The sequence below is a fragment of the Sabethes cyaneus genome, chromosome 3, assembly GCF_943734655.1.
Source record: "Sabethes cyaneus chromosome 3, idSabCyanKW18_F2, whole genome shotgun sequence".
Taxonomy (NCBI): domain Eukaryota; kingdom Metazoa; phylum Arthropoda; class Insecta; order Diptera; family Culicidae; genus Sabethes; species Sabethes cyaneus.
Window position 1 is genome coordinate 165,867,806 of NC_071355.1, and position 19,598 is coordinate 165,887,403.

At 40.7% G+C, this 19,598-nt stretch overlaps 1 protein-coding gene across 13 annotated transcripts; it reads right to left on the reverse strand.

Moving 5' to 3' along the window:
• Positions 1 to 70: 70 nt before the first annotated feature.
• On the reverse strand, positions 71 to 16,832 carry LOC128741329 (ethanolaminephosphotransferase 1). 13 transcript variants are annotated; one of them, XR_008412209.1, is made up of 9 exons: positions 16,364 to 16,716; positions 15,018 to 15,644; positions 2,064 to 2,316; positions 1,754 to 2,010; positions 1,529 to 1,683; positions 1,237 to 1,417; positions 923 to 1,171; positions 301 to 511; positions 117 to 231 (listed from the first exon to the last, which is right to left on the reverse strand). XR_008412209.1 is itself a non-coding variant. In XM_053837078.1 (8 exons), exons 2-8 carry the CDS (start codon positions 15,072 to 15,074, stop codon positions 166 to 168), a joined length of 1,218 nt encoding a protein of 405 aa, XP_053693053.1. In that variant the 5' UTR covers positions 15,075 to 15,644; positions 16,364 to 16,716; the 3' UTR covers positions 71 to 165. The 13 variants fall into 13 exon arrangements, 11 of the variants coding, with proteins under 11 accessions (XP_053693053.1, XP_053693048.1, XP_053693047.1 ...); XR_008412210.1 differs by having other exon boundaries at positions 131 to 231; positions 321 to 511; XM_053837078.1 differs by lacking the exon at positions 301 to 511 and having other exon boundaries at positions 71 to 231.
• Positions 16,833 to 19,598: the final 2,766 nt, after the last annotated feature.

Consider the following 19,598-nt stretch of genomic DNA (forward strand, 5'->3'; position numbering starts at 1 on the left):
GTTTTTATCAAAATCAATGTCAAGTGACAGGCGGTTCTTTTATCGAAATAAAACCTATGATTTGTTCCGTTTATTACATACATAATTTATACTACCTTATGTACAATTTAAGTAATAGTTGAACTATGCAGTCGTAATGCTTGAATTGGCCACATCCAGTTTCCATTATAGATCGATCTCCACCATACCGTCGTTACTATTGCCGTTTGTAATGGGTGCTGGTTTCGTTATCTGGATACAAGATTTGGAAAATTTAATTACTTTTTTATGCTGTTAGTGGATCATAGAATTCAAACTCACGACGTAGGATAAATTTGTACCTATATTTTTTTTATTAAACAGACCGGGCCTGTTGTGACTTCACTGGCTGTTGCATGCACTTTCTATACCGCAATATTCACCGGCTGCCTTAGTGGGTAATATGATTTGAGTATACACGTGGTTGTAGTGTGTGATACAGTCAAAGGTTTTAGTATGCAAGTAATGCTGGTGATTTCCCATATGGCGGTATCTGACAGTGGTGATGGTAAGTTGTTGAAAATGTTGAAAATTATTGCATATGTAAATAACGTATTTTGTTATTTGAATTACTGTTATCACAATAAAAGTAAACTGCCTTCATTTAGACTTTATAATACTACACTGGAACATGCTTTTAAAATAAAATGTATATGTTAAAGCCAGCTACAAAATACAACTTTTCAGCTAAGTAAAATAAATAATTGGCGATATATTTTATTAAAACCGTCGACTTAACAACATACAAAACAACATAAAAATCACATCGGTTTAGCTTAGTTGGTTAGGTTAGCGATAGAGAGATCTACGCCAATTTTGGTCGGCTAATCCGGCCACTATCAACGTTATTGTTGTTAGGGTTCCTATCATTCAGGTTAGTGCGATCTACTCTACCAGGTCTTACTTTGAAACATTTAATTCGGAAATGGCTGCACATTTCTCTGACGACTCCTTGGCCATAGTGTAGATGACCTACCGTCACCACAAAAGCTAGAGCGTACAAGATATTTCGTTCGTAAACAACCCACAGGTTAGATATTCCGAAAACCTCATAGGGAAAGATACACACAAGTGTAGCAAGTGCCATTAGATTGAGCATGGCATTCCACGCGTCTGTCCGGGTGTCAGTCATTTGGGCTACAATTAGTCGACACTAAAATAGTGGAAATACGAAAAAGCTATTAACAGTTTCAATAGAAAACAAAAATCGAACTTTACATTAATATTAGAGAATGTAGTTCCGCTGAGAACGATAAACATACGAGGCTCCAGGCTTACAATACTGTTTCGAGAGAATAGTGCCCATAATGTACTTATTACAAACAGACCAAAAAGTGGAATAAGCGGTCGGATCGCTTCCATGAAAGGGCGCATTTTGCCAGTTTTATTTTGGTAGGACCTAGAAAGAAACGTTTTGTTAGTTATCCAGCATTTTACGTGAGTTTTTGCAATTTACGATACAAGTAATATCCATAAAGCGATGTAAAATTCGAAAGGTTTTTTTACTTACTTGTAAACATTATAAATAATAATTGGATGACTAGTTACCAATCCAGATACGTATAACGTAATTTCGAAAATCAGGCAGGGCTTAATACCGAAAACAGTGTTTTGCCAAATATCTGCCCCGAAAATTCCCGTGATGGCTAGTGTTAGGGAGACGCCCTAAGTAGCAGAATTTAATTAATCACACATGTCAGTTTACAGCGTAGCAATCATGTAGTATCACACTTACCCACATAACAAAGTCATATCCCCACGGCAAGAACATCACACCTGTAACATATTTTTCCGCATGTGAAAGATAAAAATTAAGATACGCATTGAGCATTACAAAATGCATCCTAATTGGTGGTAAATCTTTTAGTCCAAACAGACTGAACACGTACACAGGTATCAGCAGTGTAGAGTACGAGTCCAAGCCATGGTCGAAGAGTTCACCTAGCGGACCACTGGTTCCTGTCCGACGAGCTTGTTTCCCATCAATACCATCTGAAAAGATTTATCGTTAATCGAAATTTGAAAAGCAAATCATCGATACCAACCTAAGGTGTATGCTACGAAAAGATTTATCGCTGCCAGAATCCAAACCCAGTCCGGAATAGGGTTTCGTTCCAATGTGGCTGCCGTGAAACCGAAGTCATAATAGCCTATCAGGAAGAAGTTTACCACGGTCAGCAAGAACCCGGTAAAAGTAAGCAGGTTCGGTGCTATCCATCGGGGGCAATATTGAACCAGCCAGTTCCAAAATGGGTGCATCACATAGACACTGAGAACACTAGTGTCGACGCAGTTGTACTAAAATGGATGGAAATATTAGTCAGTTTTAGGAAATAAGTAGTACCGGTGGGTGGTAGGTGTATGAATGGAATGTAAACTACTGATGAATGTCGTTAAATCTATACCTATAAAGAAGGATTTCTGTCTGTCTGTCTGTCTGTCTGTCTGTCTGTCTGTCCGTATGTTCCTTATAGAATCGAAAACTACTGAACCAATCGGCATGAAAATATGCATGTAGAGGTTTTTTGGGGCCAGGAAAGGTTTTAGTGATGGTTAGAAACCCCTCCCCCTACTAAGAGGGGGGGCTCCCATACAAATGAAACACAAATTTCTGCATAACTCAAGCAAATAGAACAAAATTTGGCATGTGGGTGTTTTCGGTGACAAGAATTTATTCTATGGTAAATTGAGACCCCTCCCCTCTTTATAAGCGGAATTATAACTCCTCTCCTCTTTAAAAGGGGGGGCTTCCATACAAATTTCCTCATAACTCGAGAACTAATCAAGCAAATGGAACCAAATTTGGCATATGAAGGTTTACGAGGGCAAGAATATTTTCTATAGTAAATTAGGACCCCTCCCCACTTTAAGAGGGGGGCTCCTGTACTAAAGAAACACAATTTTCCTCATAACTCAAGAAGTAATTAAGCAAATGGAACCAAATTTGGCATGTGGGTGTTTTTGGAGACAAAATATTTTTCTATGATGAATTGGGACCCCTCCCCGTTTTAGGAGGGGGGGATCCTATACACATGAAATACAAATTTCCTCATAACTGAAGAACTAATCAAGCAAATGGAACAAAATTTGGCATGTGAAAGTTTTCGAGGGCAAGAATATTTTCTATGGTGAATAAGGACCCCTCCCCACTTTAAGAGGGGGGGCTCCTATACAAACGAAATACAAATTTCCTCATAACTCGAGAACTAATCAAGCAAATGGAACAAAATTTGGCACGTGGGTGTTTTTGGAGACAAAAATTTTTTCTAGGATGAACTGGGACCCCTCCTCACTTTAGGAGGGGGGGCTCCTATACAAATGAAATACAAATTTCCTCATAACTCGAGAACTAATCAAGCAAATGGAACCAAATTTGGCATGTGGAGGTTTCTGGAGGCAAAAATATTTTCTATGGTGAATTGGGACCCCTCCCAACTTTAAGAGGGGGTGCTTCTACACAAATGAAATACAAATTTCCACATAATTCGAGAACTAATCAAGCAAATGGAACCATATTTGGCATGTGGGTGTTTTTGGAGGCAACCATTTTTTCTATGATGAATTAGGACCCCTTACCTTTTTAAAAGGGGGGGCTCTCATACAAACGAAATACAAATTTCCTTATAACTCTAGAACTAATCAAGCAAATGGAACCAAATTTATCATGTGGGTGTTTTTGTAGGCAAGAATATTTTCTATGCTATATTTTCTATGAATTTCCCCACTTTAAGAGGGGGGGGCTCCTATATAAATGAAAAACAAATTTCCTCATAACTCGAGAACTAATCAAGCAAATGGAACCAAATTTGACATGCAAGTGGTTTTGGACGCAAGATTTTTTTCTATGGTGAATTGAGACCCCTCTCTTCTTTATAAAGTGAGTTATGGCCCATCTCCCCTTTAAGAGGGTGGGCTTCCATACAAATGAAATGCAAATTTCCTCTTATCTCGAGAACTAATCAATCAAATGGAACCAAATTTGGCATGTGGGAGTTTTAGATGGCAGAAATTTTTTCTATGGTGAATTACGACCCCTTCCCCTTTTAAGAGGGGAGCTCCCATACAAATGAAATACAAATTTCCTTATAACTTGAGAACTAATCAAGCAAATGGTACCAAATTTGGCATGTGGGAGATTTTGGAGTCTTGAATTTATTTTACGATAGTTAGAGACCTCTCACCCCTGTGGTAGGGGGATAGGGACTCTCATACAAATAAAACAGATATTTTTGCGAAACTCAAAAACTAATCAAACTCGAGAAATTCGAGACTCTTCCATAAAACATTGGTCAATACAAGACCATAAAAACTATCTATAGTAACACTAGATCATTCAGGACGAGACGGTCGCAAGTGTTGCCGGTGACCCGCCGTCGGAAGCGCCGCCCACTGGGGGGCTTGCAAAACTCGAGATTGTGACAAAGATCATCCGAGATTCATGATTTATGTACAACACAGGTTAATTTGTGGCAATACGAAGTTTGTCGGGTCAGCTAGTATATCATAAGAGTGATATTGTTTGAAGTCAAAAAAAGTTTCCCGATTGTCTGGAGATTACGTAGATTATAGAAGTGTCACATGCTGAGTGTACACATGCTAAGTGCTAAGTGTATATCTTTCTAGGGGTTACAGAGCATCAAGAAAGAATCAAGAAAATTCAACTCAGAACATCCACCGTGGACCTACGCCACGAAAAAAGGACATGGGGGGCTGACAAAGGGAGTAGAAACATTCAAATGAAGAAAAGGGTTTTATTTCTTGGATTATGAGTAGCTACAAGTAGCTGAGAGACATGCGATCATGCCCTGGGAGAAACGCCGCAGGAGGACAGAGACCATGTTGAATTAAAACAACCGTTTCGAGCTGTAAGCAGACGTAAACTAAAACACTTTTTTGCAGTAGCTGCAGTAGCTTGCACTACTATTAAAATAACTCTATTTATTCTATAATTTCTTGACGAACAGTTTTATTGCTTGTTATTTCAACGATAGCTCAGCGAATGAAAATTTTATGGAAAACTAAGAAGTCATGGCTGGTTATAATTTCCTAGGTTTTTGGAAACACTTTTGTCTTGAGACGGCCAAGATATTGACTTGTAGTAATATGACCTTTGTAATCGGTCTCACGTAGATAGATCGACAAGTACGCATTGCAACCACCCGGACGAACCAAAAAGATTCGCACAGATTCTCTGGGATTCCTCGCAATAGAATCGTGTATAGAAATTCTACATAAGATTTGTACAGAATGCCTTATAGAGCCAGGATTGTTGTATGAGAATCGAAAAGGCGAGCCCACAGGATACCTATAACTCGGTAAGGGAATCCCCTTTACAATGAAATAGGAATTCTCGGGATTTTGAAACAGGAATCCAGTATGTGTTAGTAAGGGCAGCCTTACTTTTCCATCAGGATCCTTAAAAACTTTTTCGATTATTCATTTTGGCCAACAACCGCGATGCCTTTGTTCGTCGATTACCATTATTAGATCGCCAACAGTTACTCCCAGTATTTCCGATAGTCCTGCCATTTTTGTAATTCAAGCCGATAAGTTTCTTCACAATAAAAATATAGTAGGGGTCAATAGTTCAAGATCATGCAGGTCGTTTGACACGTGTGTTAGAGGTCGATTATTTAGACATATAACGTCGTTCGGAGAACCAAATCTTTTAGTATTATGTGTAGTCTCATCTTTACGCATCGTTCCAATCGTTCCCAACACCCTCCATAATACGGCACACCAGGAGGTATAAGGTAACAGGGGGGCCCAACGGGCACGATGGCTCGACCAGGTCGAAAGCGATTTGCGACTTCTGAGACGACGAGGAAATTGGCGACGAGTGGCCCAAGACCGAGTTGAATGGAGACGAGTGCTTGAAACAGCACGAGCCACCCCGGCTCTATGCTGCTGAAGAAGAAGAAGGAGGTATAAAACACCATTCGACTCCCCTAACGCTCATTGTGACGGCGAATAACCCCCAGATGTTTGGCAGTGTAGACTACGCGCTGATCATTTATTTTTCACCGGGCTTATTTGACGTGTGTCACAGTGACGGATCAAATCAAAGACGAAAACAAACATTGGCTAGTTAAAATCTAAAAGTCACGCTCACGTTCCTACAAGTATAAAAGTGAATTTATATTGAATTTCATATTTAAAAGTAAATTTCTTAGTCTGTGAGACAAAATTAATTTGCTAATTAAAACCTACTTAGCTGAATTACTATTTACAGTTAAAAGTGCGTAAAATGATAATTTGTTAACTAATAAAAGGCTAATGAAGTAACTCTAAAAATTCTAGTTGGAAAACGTTAACCTTAACCAGTGCTTAAACTACAGGGAAGAATTTCTTTGGTGTAAAATTGTACTGAAAATTTGTAAGTTTAGATAATTATATGAAATAATGTTACTAAAATTAATAAATAACTTACAGCTAAAGCTGAACCCATCGAATCTTTGCGTTTTGCTAAGGAAACAGTGCCAACAATTCTTTAGAAATTTTCATCGAGAGATCCCCTGAAAATGAGCCGGATGGGTGACGACAATCTGCAATCCGCTTGCGCAGTCTGCGATCGACCGGACGATGATGAGGACATGGTGGCATGTGACTCCTGCGGTTCGTGGTATCACTTTAGTTGTGCGAACGTAGACGAAAGTGTAGCGGATCAGTCGTGGAATTGTACTTCGTGTGGCAACGCAGGTCGCACGCAGTCGCAGAAAGCAGGTCCAAAAACGTTGACTGTACCATCCAACACAGGGAAGTCTTCGAAGACATCGGATGTAAACAAATCCAACACCGGGAAGAAGTCGACAGTCAAGGGGTCTGTAAGTGTTGCTTCTAGTGTTAAGGATAAAGCGATTCAGATAGAATTGAAAATGCTAGAAGAGCAAGAGCGAATTAAAGAGCAAGAGTTGATAGAGGAAAAGGAGATTAGGCAAAGAAAGCTACAGCTAGAAAGACAAATGAAAGAGCGTGAGTTAGCATTAGAAGCCAAAAGGTTGGCTGAGGAAAAGGCGTTCGAAGAGAAACAGCTCGCGGATGAGGAAAAGTTTCGTAAAGCTCAGTCAAAAATGAGACAGCAGTCTCTCGAAAAAATGAATAGTCTTGTCCGGCAACTGTCGCAGCGCGGTAGTGATACTTCGAGCGTTTGTCAAAGTGAGACGGCGAAGTCCGTGGAAAAGGTGAACTTGTGGTTGCAGCAATCAGATAAGCAAACAGGTGGAGAGAATAAGAAACCAGTTGACAATGTCTTGGAACGCAATTCCGGTAAACTGGTCAACAATGATGCACCCCGTCCCAAACGCGATCATATTCGTAGAAGTATCCAGAAGCAGAAGGAGCCCGGGAGAAGTGAGGACAATGACTGCCAGTATTCCAGTGCACGAGCGGAGATGCCACCGACCAATCGTCAGTTAGCAGCGCGTCAAGTGATGGGGAAAGATCTGCCGGTATTTTCTGGGAATCCAGAGGAGTGGCCTATCTGGATCAGTAACTTTGAACGGTCTACGGTTACGTGTGGGTTTTCTCAGGATGAAAATTTAATCCGGTTGCAGCGTTGCCTGAAAGGTCCAGCGTTGGAAATGGTGCGTAGTAGGCTTCTTTGTCCAACCAGCGTGCCGTATGTCATCAAAATATTGCAGTTACGATATGGTCGGCCAGAAACGTTGATCAAAACGCTAATTGAAAGGATTCATTGTCTTCCTCCACTAAACACGGAAAGTTTGGAGAGTATAGTGGACTTTGGTATGGCGGTTGATAATCTAGTGGAACATTTGAAGACTGCCAAGCAGCAATCGCACTTGATGAACCCGTCACTACTTCATGAGCTAGTAGGGAAACTTCCTGTAGATTACAAGATGAAGTGGTCGGAATATAAAAGTTCCTTTGCCGAGGTTAATCTTGGAACGTTTGGAGCGTTCACGTCTTCGTTGGTGAAGTTGGCGTTCGAGGTGATGGACGACACCCCCGCAGGAAAGACATCCAAGGAAACGTACCCCAAGCCCAAAGACCGAGGGTTTGTGCAAGCTCATTCGGAGCAACCTTCGGCTGGGCCATCATCGGCAAATAAGTTCTGTATCTTTTGCCAAATAGAGGGACACAGGGTTGCGGATTGCTACAAGTTCCAGGCCTTAAACGTAGACGAGCGGTGCGAGGTTGTCGGTCAAAACTCGCTGTGTTGGACGTGTCTCAATCAACACGGGAATTGGCCGTGCAAGACCTGGCAAGGTTGTGGGATTGAAGGATGCCGTCTACGTCACCACAAATTGTTACATGCGACAACACCATCCGTAAACAGAGCAGTCTCTACGAGCCATACTGGCCAGCAGACTACTGGTGCTCCTCTTTTCCGGATTCTTCCAGTAACTTTGTACGGGGAACGGTGTCAAGTTGAAGTATATGCGTTTGTGGATGAAGGTTCACAAGTAACATTGCTGGATGAAGCAGTTGCTGTAAAAATGGGGATCAGTGGACCGGTTGAAACGTTAAATCTACAATGGACTGGAAATGTCACTCGGAATGAAACGAACTCTAAACGAATACGAATGGAGATTTCGGGAAGCGGATCAACCAAACGTTATACGCAGTTCAACGTTCGTACTGTAGCCAGCCTTAACTTGCCGATGCAGTCATTGCGATACCACGAATTGGCAACTAATCACCCTCATTTGCGAGGTTTGCCAATCGACGACTACGGAGATGTTACTCCAAAGCTGCTGATTGGTCTTGACAACCTGAAGCTCACGATACCGTTAACGATTCGGCAAGGAGGTTGGGACCAACCAGTTGCTGCTAAGTGTAGACTCGGCTGGAGTATCTACGGCTGCGTACAGCCGGTATCGGAATCATTTACTTGTGGGTTTCACGTTGGAGGATGGACCAATTCAAAGCTTGGCTTTAACCAAGAAAGGGGTTACACTCGTCAGGTTACGAAGGTGGCTAGGCGAAAGGCTGATATCCGCGAAGCGGATCATCTGCACAAGCCATCCGCCCAGTTGGCAGAGAACGATGAGCTAAATAAAGCGATGATTCCCAGTATGGAGGCGCGATATCGTTGTCCGCGGGACAGTATATTGGCGAAGGCGATTTCGTGTTCGAAACGTGAGCAGCTGCACTGGAAGAAGCGAAATGGTAATGCGATTTTAATGCGAAAAATGCTGAACCGTTGTGCGATATTCTTCAATCGGTGGAAGAACAAGTTCCATCAGTACGATTCGCAGTTCAAGGACGAACCTGATGTGCGCATGCAGGAGATGAAGAAGAAAGAAAGAACACGGATAGAGAACGTGTCTGTGGGACTAGATGGTCGGGTACGGCAGGCTTGGTCGCGTACGAAAGGAGGAGTTGCACGAAGGCCGGCAGTTAAGATGGCTTTGTTCGACGTCAGGATGGAAGGTGATCCTGAGCAAGGAGATTGCAACGGGTCACGGGCTGGGGTATGTGACGGCGAATAACCCCCAGATGTTTGGCAGTGTAGACTACGCGCTGATCATTTATTTTTCACCGGGCTTATTTGACGTGTGTCACAGTGACGGATCAAATCAAAGACGAAAACAAACATTGGCTAGTTAAAATCTAAAAGTCACGCTCACGTTCCTACAAGTATAAAAGTGAATTTATATTGAATTTCATATTTAAAAGTAAATTTCTTAGTCTGTGAGACAAAATTAATTTGCTAATTAAAACCTACTTAGCTGAATTACTATTTACAGTTAAAAGTGCGTAAAATGATAATTTGTTAACTAATAAAAGGCTAATGAAGTAACTCTAAAAATTCTAGTTGGAAAACGTTAACCTTAACCAGTGCTTAAACTACAGGGAAGAATTTCTTTGGTGTAAAATTGTACTGAAAATTTGTAAGTTTAGATAATTATATGAAATAATGTTACTAAAATTAATAAATAACTTACAGCTAAAGCTGAACCCATCGAATCTTTGCGTTTTGCTAAGGAAACAGTGCCAACACTCATTGTTTCATTAATTTGCTGCTGGTCCAGCGACTAGTTCAACTTCATTAGCTGTTGGTTAGTTCCAAAGCAATTTGTACCGTTGTCAAAGATAATCTTTTGAGGAACATCACGTACAGCATTCGGTAGTCGACGCACCGAGAATCAGCGAGCGCCTGTCGGTCAATTCAGTTAACGTCGCATTCGTAAAGCAATTTAATGTTTAATTTTTCGTAAAGCTTCTAGTGCAATCTAATCACAAACGAGCGCGAGGTGGTTGATAGGCGACAGCAGCTATTCGATGAACACCTCAATAGTGAAGCTGCAGAAAGAGGCGGAACAGAAGCTAACCTAGGCTCATGGAAGATAATAATTTCTCAGCACCTGATCTCCAAGTAGTCGAACGAGTAACGGCTCTACATTGGGTTATTTCCAAGATTCGGGAGGAGGATTAGCTACCGAAGGAATGGATGGAAGGTGGGGTTTGTCCCATCTTCAAAAAGGGTGGTCGGCTTGGCTGCTGCTACTATCGCGGCATAATGCTGGTAAAAACCCCTTGCAAGGTACTCTTCCAGATCCTGTTACGCCAGCTGTCACTGATAGCAGATGGTTTCGTAAAGAATAACCTGGCAGCCCCCTTCTTGGGGGCTCATGCAACTATGGACCATATTTTTACCATCCGACAGATCTTGCACAAATGTCGGAAGTACAACGTGCCCACGTATCACATTTTTATTTATTTCAAACAGCATACGATACAGTCGATCGAGACCAGCTACGGCACATAATGCGCAATCACGGGTTTCCGGATAAACTGATGCGACTGATCAGAACTACATTGAAGCAGCAGACATATTCCACGCACTTGTACACCAAGAAATCTGTATTTAAAACTGCATTTTCAACCCATATTATACTGGATATAAACCAGTGATTATTGAAATACAAAGAAAACGTAGTTCTCAACACAATCAACATACATAACGTTTAATAATTAGCACATTGAAGTGTACACATATTAAAACATGGTGGAAAAGTGTTATTTCCGCGATGGTGTCCCGTTACGAAATGTAACCTGCTATACCTACCTAAATAACAATCTATTTCAAAAAGTAAATACTATGTTAGAAAGTACATTTAACAGACATAATTTAAAACTTGTTTAATAACTTAGTCACAATCGTATTTTTTGATAGCGAGAGCAAAATGTCAATGAAAGTCGGGTCCTCGTCGTATAACGGGACACGCTGGAATGTGTCAGCAGAATACTTTGATATGATAGCTAATAACTTTGCGACGGCGAAAGCCATGAACGCCAGGCTCAGAGCGGAGTCTAGGAAGATTGGACAAAAAACAAATGCGCCGAAGACCAAAAACATGAAAGGAAGAGGCTCAAGGGAAAAAAACGAGTGCCTTTCATGGACAGTAACCGTTGACGGAAAGAAACGAGAACTGGTAGGTGAGTTCGTGTATTTGGGATCGCAATCGTAATCGTAATCGGATCGTTAGGAGATTTAGCGGCGCATTCATGGGGAAAATCGGACCTACTCACGATTAAGCGGAAAATCGCAAAACGCTACGATCAAGAAGCATACGCCGCCGTACGAAGCTGACAATATTAAAACCCTTAATAGACCGCTAGTTCTTTATGGACATGAAGCCGTGACGCTGTTGAGGGAGGACACCCTTGCTGTGTACGAGCGGAAAGTGCTGCGGTGGAGTACAAACTGAAAGCGGAGAGTGGCGGATGCGTATGAGTCACGAGCTACCGGCACTGCACTGATTCCCATCGTACATCTGGCGAAAACCGGGAAGTTACGATGTGCTGGACACGTCATAAGGATGCCGGTCGACAATGCGACTAAGATAGTTCTCTTCAAGAACACCACCGGCACCAGGAACATGGGGGCTCAACGTGCAGGATGGCTCGACCAGATCGAGAATGATTTGCGACTTCTGAGACGACTGCGAAATTGGCGACAAGTTGCCTAGGATCGAGTCGAATGGAGACGGCTGCTTGAAACAGCAGGAGCCACCTCTATGCTGCTGACGACAATAACAACGATGACGCTTATATAAGTTTTGCGTCTGAGAACATTATATTTATGTAGTTACTAATGATCGCTATTTTCATACACAGCGAAAATTTTTTTGGAACGCACCCCCTAGGCCCAGGGAAATTACCTAACGACGCCAATGGTCACAGTTGCCGATGGGGGGGGGGGGGGGGGGGGGGGGTCGAATTGAAATAAAATAAAATTTTGCCTCTTAGTTGACATCGAGGCATGTTGTGTGTTCGAATCTCGGCTGGGAGAGGCTGCAAGAGTCCATAGGATCGACGCGGCCAGGGTCGAAACAAGCTAACAACTTATCCTGCATGCTTTTCAAGATCGCTCTTGAGGGGGTAATTCGACAAGCAGATATCCAATCGAGAAGTTTGATTTTCAGTAATTGTAGCAAACTACGCAGGCTATACGCTTTGACGTTAAACCCAGAAATATGGCGGAGGCCATTTGCGCTAGACTGAAAGCAGAGGCCAGGTGGATTAAGCTTAAAATAAATACTCAAACGAGACCAACGCGCGCTTTTCGCGGACGGTAATTGTTGACAACGACGAACCAGAAGTGGTAGATGGGTTCGTGTATGTGGGATCGCTGGTGGCCACGGACAGCAACACAAAACAAATGAGGAGATCCAGTGACGTATTCAAGCAGTACATTGAGTCTACTTGGCCCTTCGCAATACGGTACGATCAAGAAGCATAAGCCGCCGTACGAAGCTGACAATGTACAAACCCTCTACTATACCGATAGTTTTTAGGGATTCAACAATGCGTACTGAGGACATACACGCCCTTGCGGACGATATTTGGCAGAGTACAAGCTGAAAGTGAAGAGTGACGCAGGTGCAAGGACACTACTTGAGGAGACTACTAACGGATTTGGCGATAGTCGGTTCTATTCAACAACCCCACCGGCACCCAGAACAGAGGGACTCAACGTGCGATATGGCTTGACTAAGTCTAACCGACATTTTTTATTTTTTAAAAAGAAAAAAACTACGACTTCAGAAACGCTTGCGAAATGGGCGACGAGTAACCCAAAATCAAGTTGAATGAAGCTTAAGAGGGCATAATACCATTTACACCATATTTTTTGTCTTATTTCAAATATTTTTTTCTCGATAACGCGAAAAACGAATCGATTCAGGTTTTTTGCATTCTAAACATTCAGTTTTAAACTAATATTTACAATTTTGTTTTCATATGTGAACCTCTTCCCCTCTCCCCTGCGGCTCCTTGAACATAATCATTCGAAACATGAATTGCGGTACCATGGATTGGCGCTCGGGGGCTAATCCGAAACGAAAACTTCCAAAACGACATGAAAGCAAATTAAATGATCTCGTGTTTGACCCATCCTTTTTTTTTAAATTCGAACGCATAACAAAACGGCGGACATTCAAACATAAAAGTTAGGTTTTTAGTCAAAAAAATTGACTTTAAACATTTCTAAAAAATACAAAAATTACAATATCAGAAAAGGATGGGTCAAACACTAGATAATTTTATTAGCTTTGAAACAAAAAAAGAAGGAACAGAATTGCCGTTCTTGAGATATTTATGGCACCGACTTTAAAAACCTGGTTTCAAGAGAAACGGCATTGAAGTTTTTATTCGCTGTGCAATCGTTCCAGACATGCGCGGTACAAATAGCTATAAATTTCTCAATTTTTGTAATTCATCCAAACGGCTTCAACCGCATATGCTTAACATGTTAATCTTTCGAATTAATTAAGATTTTTTGGAAGTACTATGCCCCCTTAAAACAGCACGAACCATCCCGACTCTAAGCTGCTGACGACGACGACGAGCCCTGCAAATATTCTTGTGCTTTAAACCAAGACCCGGCATAGTCGAAACAAATAAATGGAGCTGACTTTCTCTCATCTTCACATCATACATGAAGCGACTGGTTTCATATATTGCACAGAACGTTTCAAGCAAGCGTCAGCTGAAGTTGGTGACTGTTCCAAGTGACGACAACTGAAAGTCAGGCACGAAAATTAAATATTACATGCGTGGACATACATGTAGGAAATGTTATTCAAATTCAATTCATTTGCGCTAAAAGTTACTGAACTTCTACTGAATATTTGATAGAAAAGTGAAAATGAAACTTTAAAACTGATCGTCATGCTGAAGTGAAACCCGTTTTACTGACACTGATTGAAGCCAGCTTTGAAGCAAAGCGGTGTTGCTTCAGTTGAAACCGAAGCTTCATTGCAATAAAGTAGTTCTGGCTATAATTTTAATTAAATTTTAGTATATTTACGGTCAGAAATGATTAAAGATAAACATTAAAGTAAAAAACAGTACAAAGACTTGGTAAGTATATCCTAAAATTCTTATTTAAAAATAGGACCACTCAAGATCTGAATTCGACTAGGTCCATTTTAGATCATTTACCCTGTATGATGTGTTTCCTACGTGACATGCTTTTTGATTAGTCCTTTTCGATCTTCCAAAAATGTGAAGTTACAATTAGCGAAAAGATTCGTTAATCTGGATTGAACGATTTGTATTTAATGATAACCGGGCTAATATTTTTAGGTTAGCGATTAACAACTTAACGGTACTCATCATTGGCGGAATTTACATGATAATCAGAATACTACAAAGTACGCTAGCCGTATTTCTTCCTTTATGTCGGTTGATACAATAACCATGAACCCCACAGAAAGCTTATCAAAATTGCTCGCATATGAAGAACACCACTTTAAGAATAAACAGTATTATCAAAAATCATTTGAATGAGCGCGCGTCTCTCAAGTTAAGCCGGATCTTGTCGAGCTGCTGCTTGTCATATACCTACTCGACATTCAACAAAGAGTTTGTAAATTTAAATTGCAATACGTAGTAATGAGGCCCTTCGCAATGCTTGAAAACACCTACAGTGTGTTGATTTGTTATATTTTTCTGGCATGTTCAAACGAAACATCATGGAAGAGCATGAAAATAATGCGTCAGTCAATATTCGAGCATTAAAAACTTACCTTATATTTCTCGAACCCTTTCAAATGGGCTTCGTTGAGGTATTTGATCCCGATCATGGTGAATTTGTGTATTCTTTCTTCAAATTGTCAATAACTTTATTTAGCTTGATGATGTCCTATGTATTCCAGAATCACCACTGTTCAATTTTATTTGCAGATACAAACGATCACACATCACCTCACATAGCTTACAAAACTTTAAAAAAAAATTCAATAAATGTTATCGATTAGCAGCCTTGCAGTTTTCCACGTGGATGGCGGTATTGTTGTATAAGCACCTAATTCAATGTATTCATCATAAATTCATTGATAAGAACAGGGCACATCACCTCATGTCTTGACGGAATTTCAACTCACTGTATAATTCACTCAATTCATAAAGGTCAATGTATACTTCCTAGCTGTGGGGTCAAGTTTGCTTACTCAGGATTGACAGCTTTTTTGGAAATAATTCGTAATATGATTGTTTGTTTTAATAGTCTTCACTGTTCGCTGTCTGCTTTCCCGTTGGCACTGCGGAAATCTCGAATGCTCATCCCACACTGATGACGGTGGCAGCCGTATAAAATGGGTCTGCCTGATTGCTGACATGCGATCCGTAATCAGCCACAGTTCGTTTACATAATACTGTAACAGAATTATGGGTTTTATAAACCGCATTGGTATTTGTTCTATCATTACGGATAAGGAATTTGCCGGCATCAGGTTTCTAATAACCCATTATAAATTATTGATAAACATATCGCCTGTTTCACTTTACTCATACGTAAATAAAATGAAATTCCTCACAACAAAGCAAAATAGAGAAAGCATGCTCTCTTATATCTGAATCTGAAATATTAAACTGCTAGCTGAACACAGAGTGCCTACATCCGTTTAGGAACACATTTTCATGTCCTGTCCCTGTGTACAGTTTTAAAACGTTACCGTTGCAAATCGTCTGATATACTTGACACCATTATAACATGTCCCAATAAAAGGGATGATAATTGTTTAAGCAACGCAAATGTATCCCAAATAAATCTGACACATGTTGTACACAAATTAGAACTATTTTGCGTGGAACTCTGTTATCTATGCCAATTCAAGTACCTAATGATTTGAATTAACAAATGAACAAAGTTTTCATTTGCACATATCACGTAGCATTAGTGTTGAATCAAAACTTGCAGAATCTTAAAAACTTTTGAACTAATAAGTTTAATACAACCCACAGACACTGATTTTTAAACATAATCAAAAATATTCCAATAAATCATTGCTGATTCTATCGTAGTCTCTCGTCCCATCAAACAAGTATTTATGAAACTATTTTCACTTCCTTTATTCTGCAAGAGCCGCCTCACCTACTGTCTATATTTTTCCTTTCATGTCGTTTTCATTCTCGATCCAATTATTGTAACAATCGGAAAAGTCCCACCGCAATCGAAATATGGCAAGATATATGCAAACTTTAAAGATCACGAGAACTTGTTAGCAAACATTTAGCAGTCAGCCGTTCTACAGTTGCAACTCATGTTTATATTTAGACGTTCACAGTTCCAGTGAAAGATAAATGCACTTGTGTTCACATAATAATCCCTAATCAGATTAAGATTTTCGCTGATGTGCGCGTAAAACCAGAGACGACGGAGTAAACAAACAATAACAGAATGTGAACACTTGAACAGATCCAGTAGAAGCCAGTGTTTATGAATTTTTAGCGTACACAACTATTGATACTGCTCAATCGGACGATTCAGACGATCCATCCGACTACAATGCTCCAACGATACTGCTTGACCCGGCAATTCCGTAGTACTCTATTTGTAAAGTATTGGCGGTCGTTGTATGCAGCGATAGAGGCAGCTCTTCAATGTATTTAATACAAGCTACTACCAATTATCAGTACTAGCGTTCTGACTGGGTACAACGTTATTCTGTTTTGCGGGGAATTGATAAGCTGTGTGCTGTGTTTCTGTGCCGGTGCTGCACATTCCAGTTGTATGCGTGAATGAATTTCCAGTCTTTCACTGTTCGCTTCGGGGTACGTTGCTAACCCGACAAGTCAAGCGCCATATGTTCGAATCTTGGCTGACAGAATTTACAGAAATCAGAGATAATAGTTTCAATGCCTCAAATATACCTCGTTATAGGTAGTAGACTGCAAAGTCTATCGACAAAGGAAAAAGCAAGTCTCCGGGATGCGCCGAGGGCTTTGGCTTCGCTTTGCGTGAATGAAATGAACTATGAAGGTTCATTCATTGATAGAGCACGTGTCGAAATTCAAAATTAATTTTGTCGTTGAATTACGCGTGCGTCATATCGAAATAAATAATGTTTGTAACAAATTAATAACTCAGCCGAATGTTTGCGTGATTCCGATTTAATGTTAACCAAAAACGATTGATTCTGCTATCATCAATTATACTATCATTAGAAATTTATATTCAGTCAACTTGTTCAATGTGCATATTCGTTCAAAATTTTGAACTTTTGTTTTGAATATTACGTACGTACAACTCTGATTGAACGGTTTATCTTTTGTTATAATATTATAACAAAGGTGTAGCTAGGTTGATCGAAATCGATTTGAGGCCCGGAGGACGAAGTGTCATATCCCAATTGAGATACGACGAACTGATGGATGTCAATAATGCGTACAATAGGGTGCTAATGGAATGTATGGGAAAAAGTGATCCTCGAAATATCAAATAAGGCAATATGTAAAATGTTGATTACCTCGATTTTTTATGCCAAATTGCTTTAAAATGTTTGAAACGCCGAGACGGTGTGGAATGTATGTATGGAACTATCACCTATCCAGGCAGAATAACCACTGACTTTGTCTGTGGAACATCCGTTCATAGCAATGCAATGGGACAATCTTGTCAGAGATAATTGTAAAAACTTAACTATTGGTCACGTTTATCAGCTCTTGTATGAAGAGCCAAAAAGGAATTGGTCGGTAAGCAATATCACTTATGCTTACCAGGCATGTTTGAGAATCTCCTTCCAAAAACTAGATCGCATGAACCAACCATTGGTTAGGGTAACCAACCTATATTGGACCCCATAGGCAGTTGTACATAATTTGGACACTTACATTTGATTTTGCTGTAAGTGTCCAAATTATGTATAGCTACTGATGGGGCCCAAAATACGTTGGTTATCCTAGCGTATGAAATTTCATACCCCGTTTCAAAACCTATTTACTACTGAATTTCAATAGTTAGCATTATTAATAGGTATATCACTAAAAGAAAGATAAGACGTCAATCTGATGTGTTTGTGAGATAATCTGTCAGTTTTTCTCATTTCATCTGTATTTTCAACACTGCAAAATTGTGATAAATGGCGGAAAAAAAGTTAAAAAAAATGACGAAAAAAGACTATCTCTAGAATCCATGAAAATGTCTGCATTTTGTGACGAAACATTACCTGAAGCGTAATATAGTAGAGTGGACGGCTGCTGGTTGAGATTAGCTGCAGGTTGATTAAATTTGATTATCTTTCAGATATCGTTCATCTTCCGAGCTGAACAGACGCGTTTTTGTTATCGCTCCGTGGAAGTCGAACGCGAACCAATTTATCAGTGCCTAGTGATTCTCTTCCTGCTCATCGCTGAGCCGTTTACGGGTCGCTGTGCGTGCAAACGACTCCGCGATGGGCCGTCGAGAAAATACTTTCCGTATAGACTTTGCGAATGTGCCAAAAAGACCAGATAATGTCAAAGTGCATCGTTTTTGTGCGACCGTATTGGGCTTAAAGCAAGGTGAAGTGCTACGAATCCAAAACAGTAGAACCCTCGGTGCTTCTTTCGTGAAAGTGGCTAATTTGGAGTTAGCGCAACGAATTTGCGAAGAACACGACAACAAGCATGATTTTATCATCGATGGAAAAAAATACCCACTAAGAATCACCTTGGAGGAAGGGGCAGTGGAAGTGAAACTGTATGATTTGTCTGAGGATGTAACAGACCAACAGATTGCTGAGTTCTTGGGAAAGTACGGAGACGTCATCTCAATACGAGAACAGCAATATGGGGACGATCTCGATTTTCCTGGCATCTCGACGGGTATTCGTGTAGCTAAGATGATCGTAAAACGAAACATTGAATCATGGGTCACCATAGACGGTGAGATGACACAAGTGTCATTCTATGGACAGCGTCAAACTTGCCGCCACTGTCACGAGTACATCCATATTGGTGTCACCTGTGTGCAAAACAAAAAACTGCTAGTGCAGAAAACATACGCCGATGCCGCAAAACAGATGGCTCCAATTTCGCTACCTTCGAAGCCAAAGAAAAGTCTCACACCCTTCGTGAAACAAACAAATACCGTCTCAAACTTCGCAAATCCGAGCGAGTCAAAAACTGATAACACTTCAGCCAATGTGGACATTATGCCGCCACCGAAACAAACACCCCGCCGACATCAACAGGATTTATTACCACCACCAATAATGACCGAACAAAACTTTCCTCCGCTAAACTCTTCTTCGATACCTACTCAACCCACAAACAGCGGGCTAATGACCTCGTCATCAGGTCAACAGCCTCCGGCTGGCAGTGGAATAACACGCAAAACTGCTGGTAGC

Bases quoted from the DNA above. Each gene is read 5' to 3' on its own strand.
- LOC128741329 (XM_053837076.1), bottom strand. From the start codon at position 15,074: ATGATCGGGATCAAATACCTCAACGAAGCCCATTTGAAAGGGTTCGAG. The intron at 2,011-2,063 runs GTTGGTATCGAT...AAATCTTTTCAG, and splicing joins TTTCGTAGCATACACCTTAG to ATGGTATTGATGGGAAACAA. The intron at 1,418-1,528 runs GTAAGTAAAAAA...GTTTCTTTCTAG, and splicing joins ATTATTTATAATGTTTACAA to GTCCTACCAAAATAAAACTG.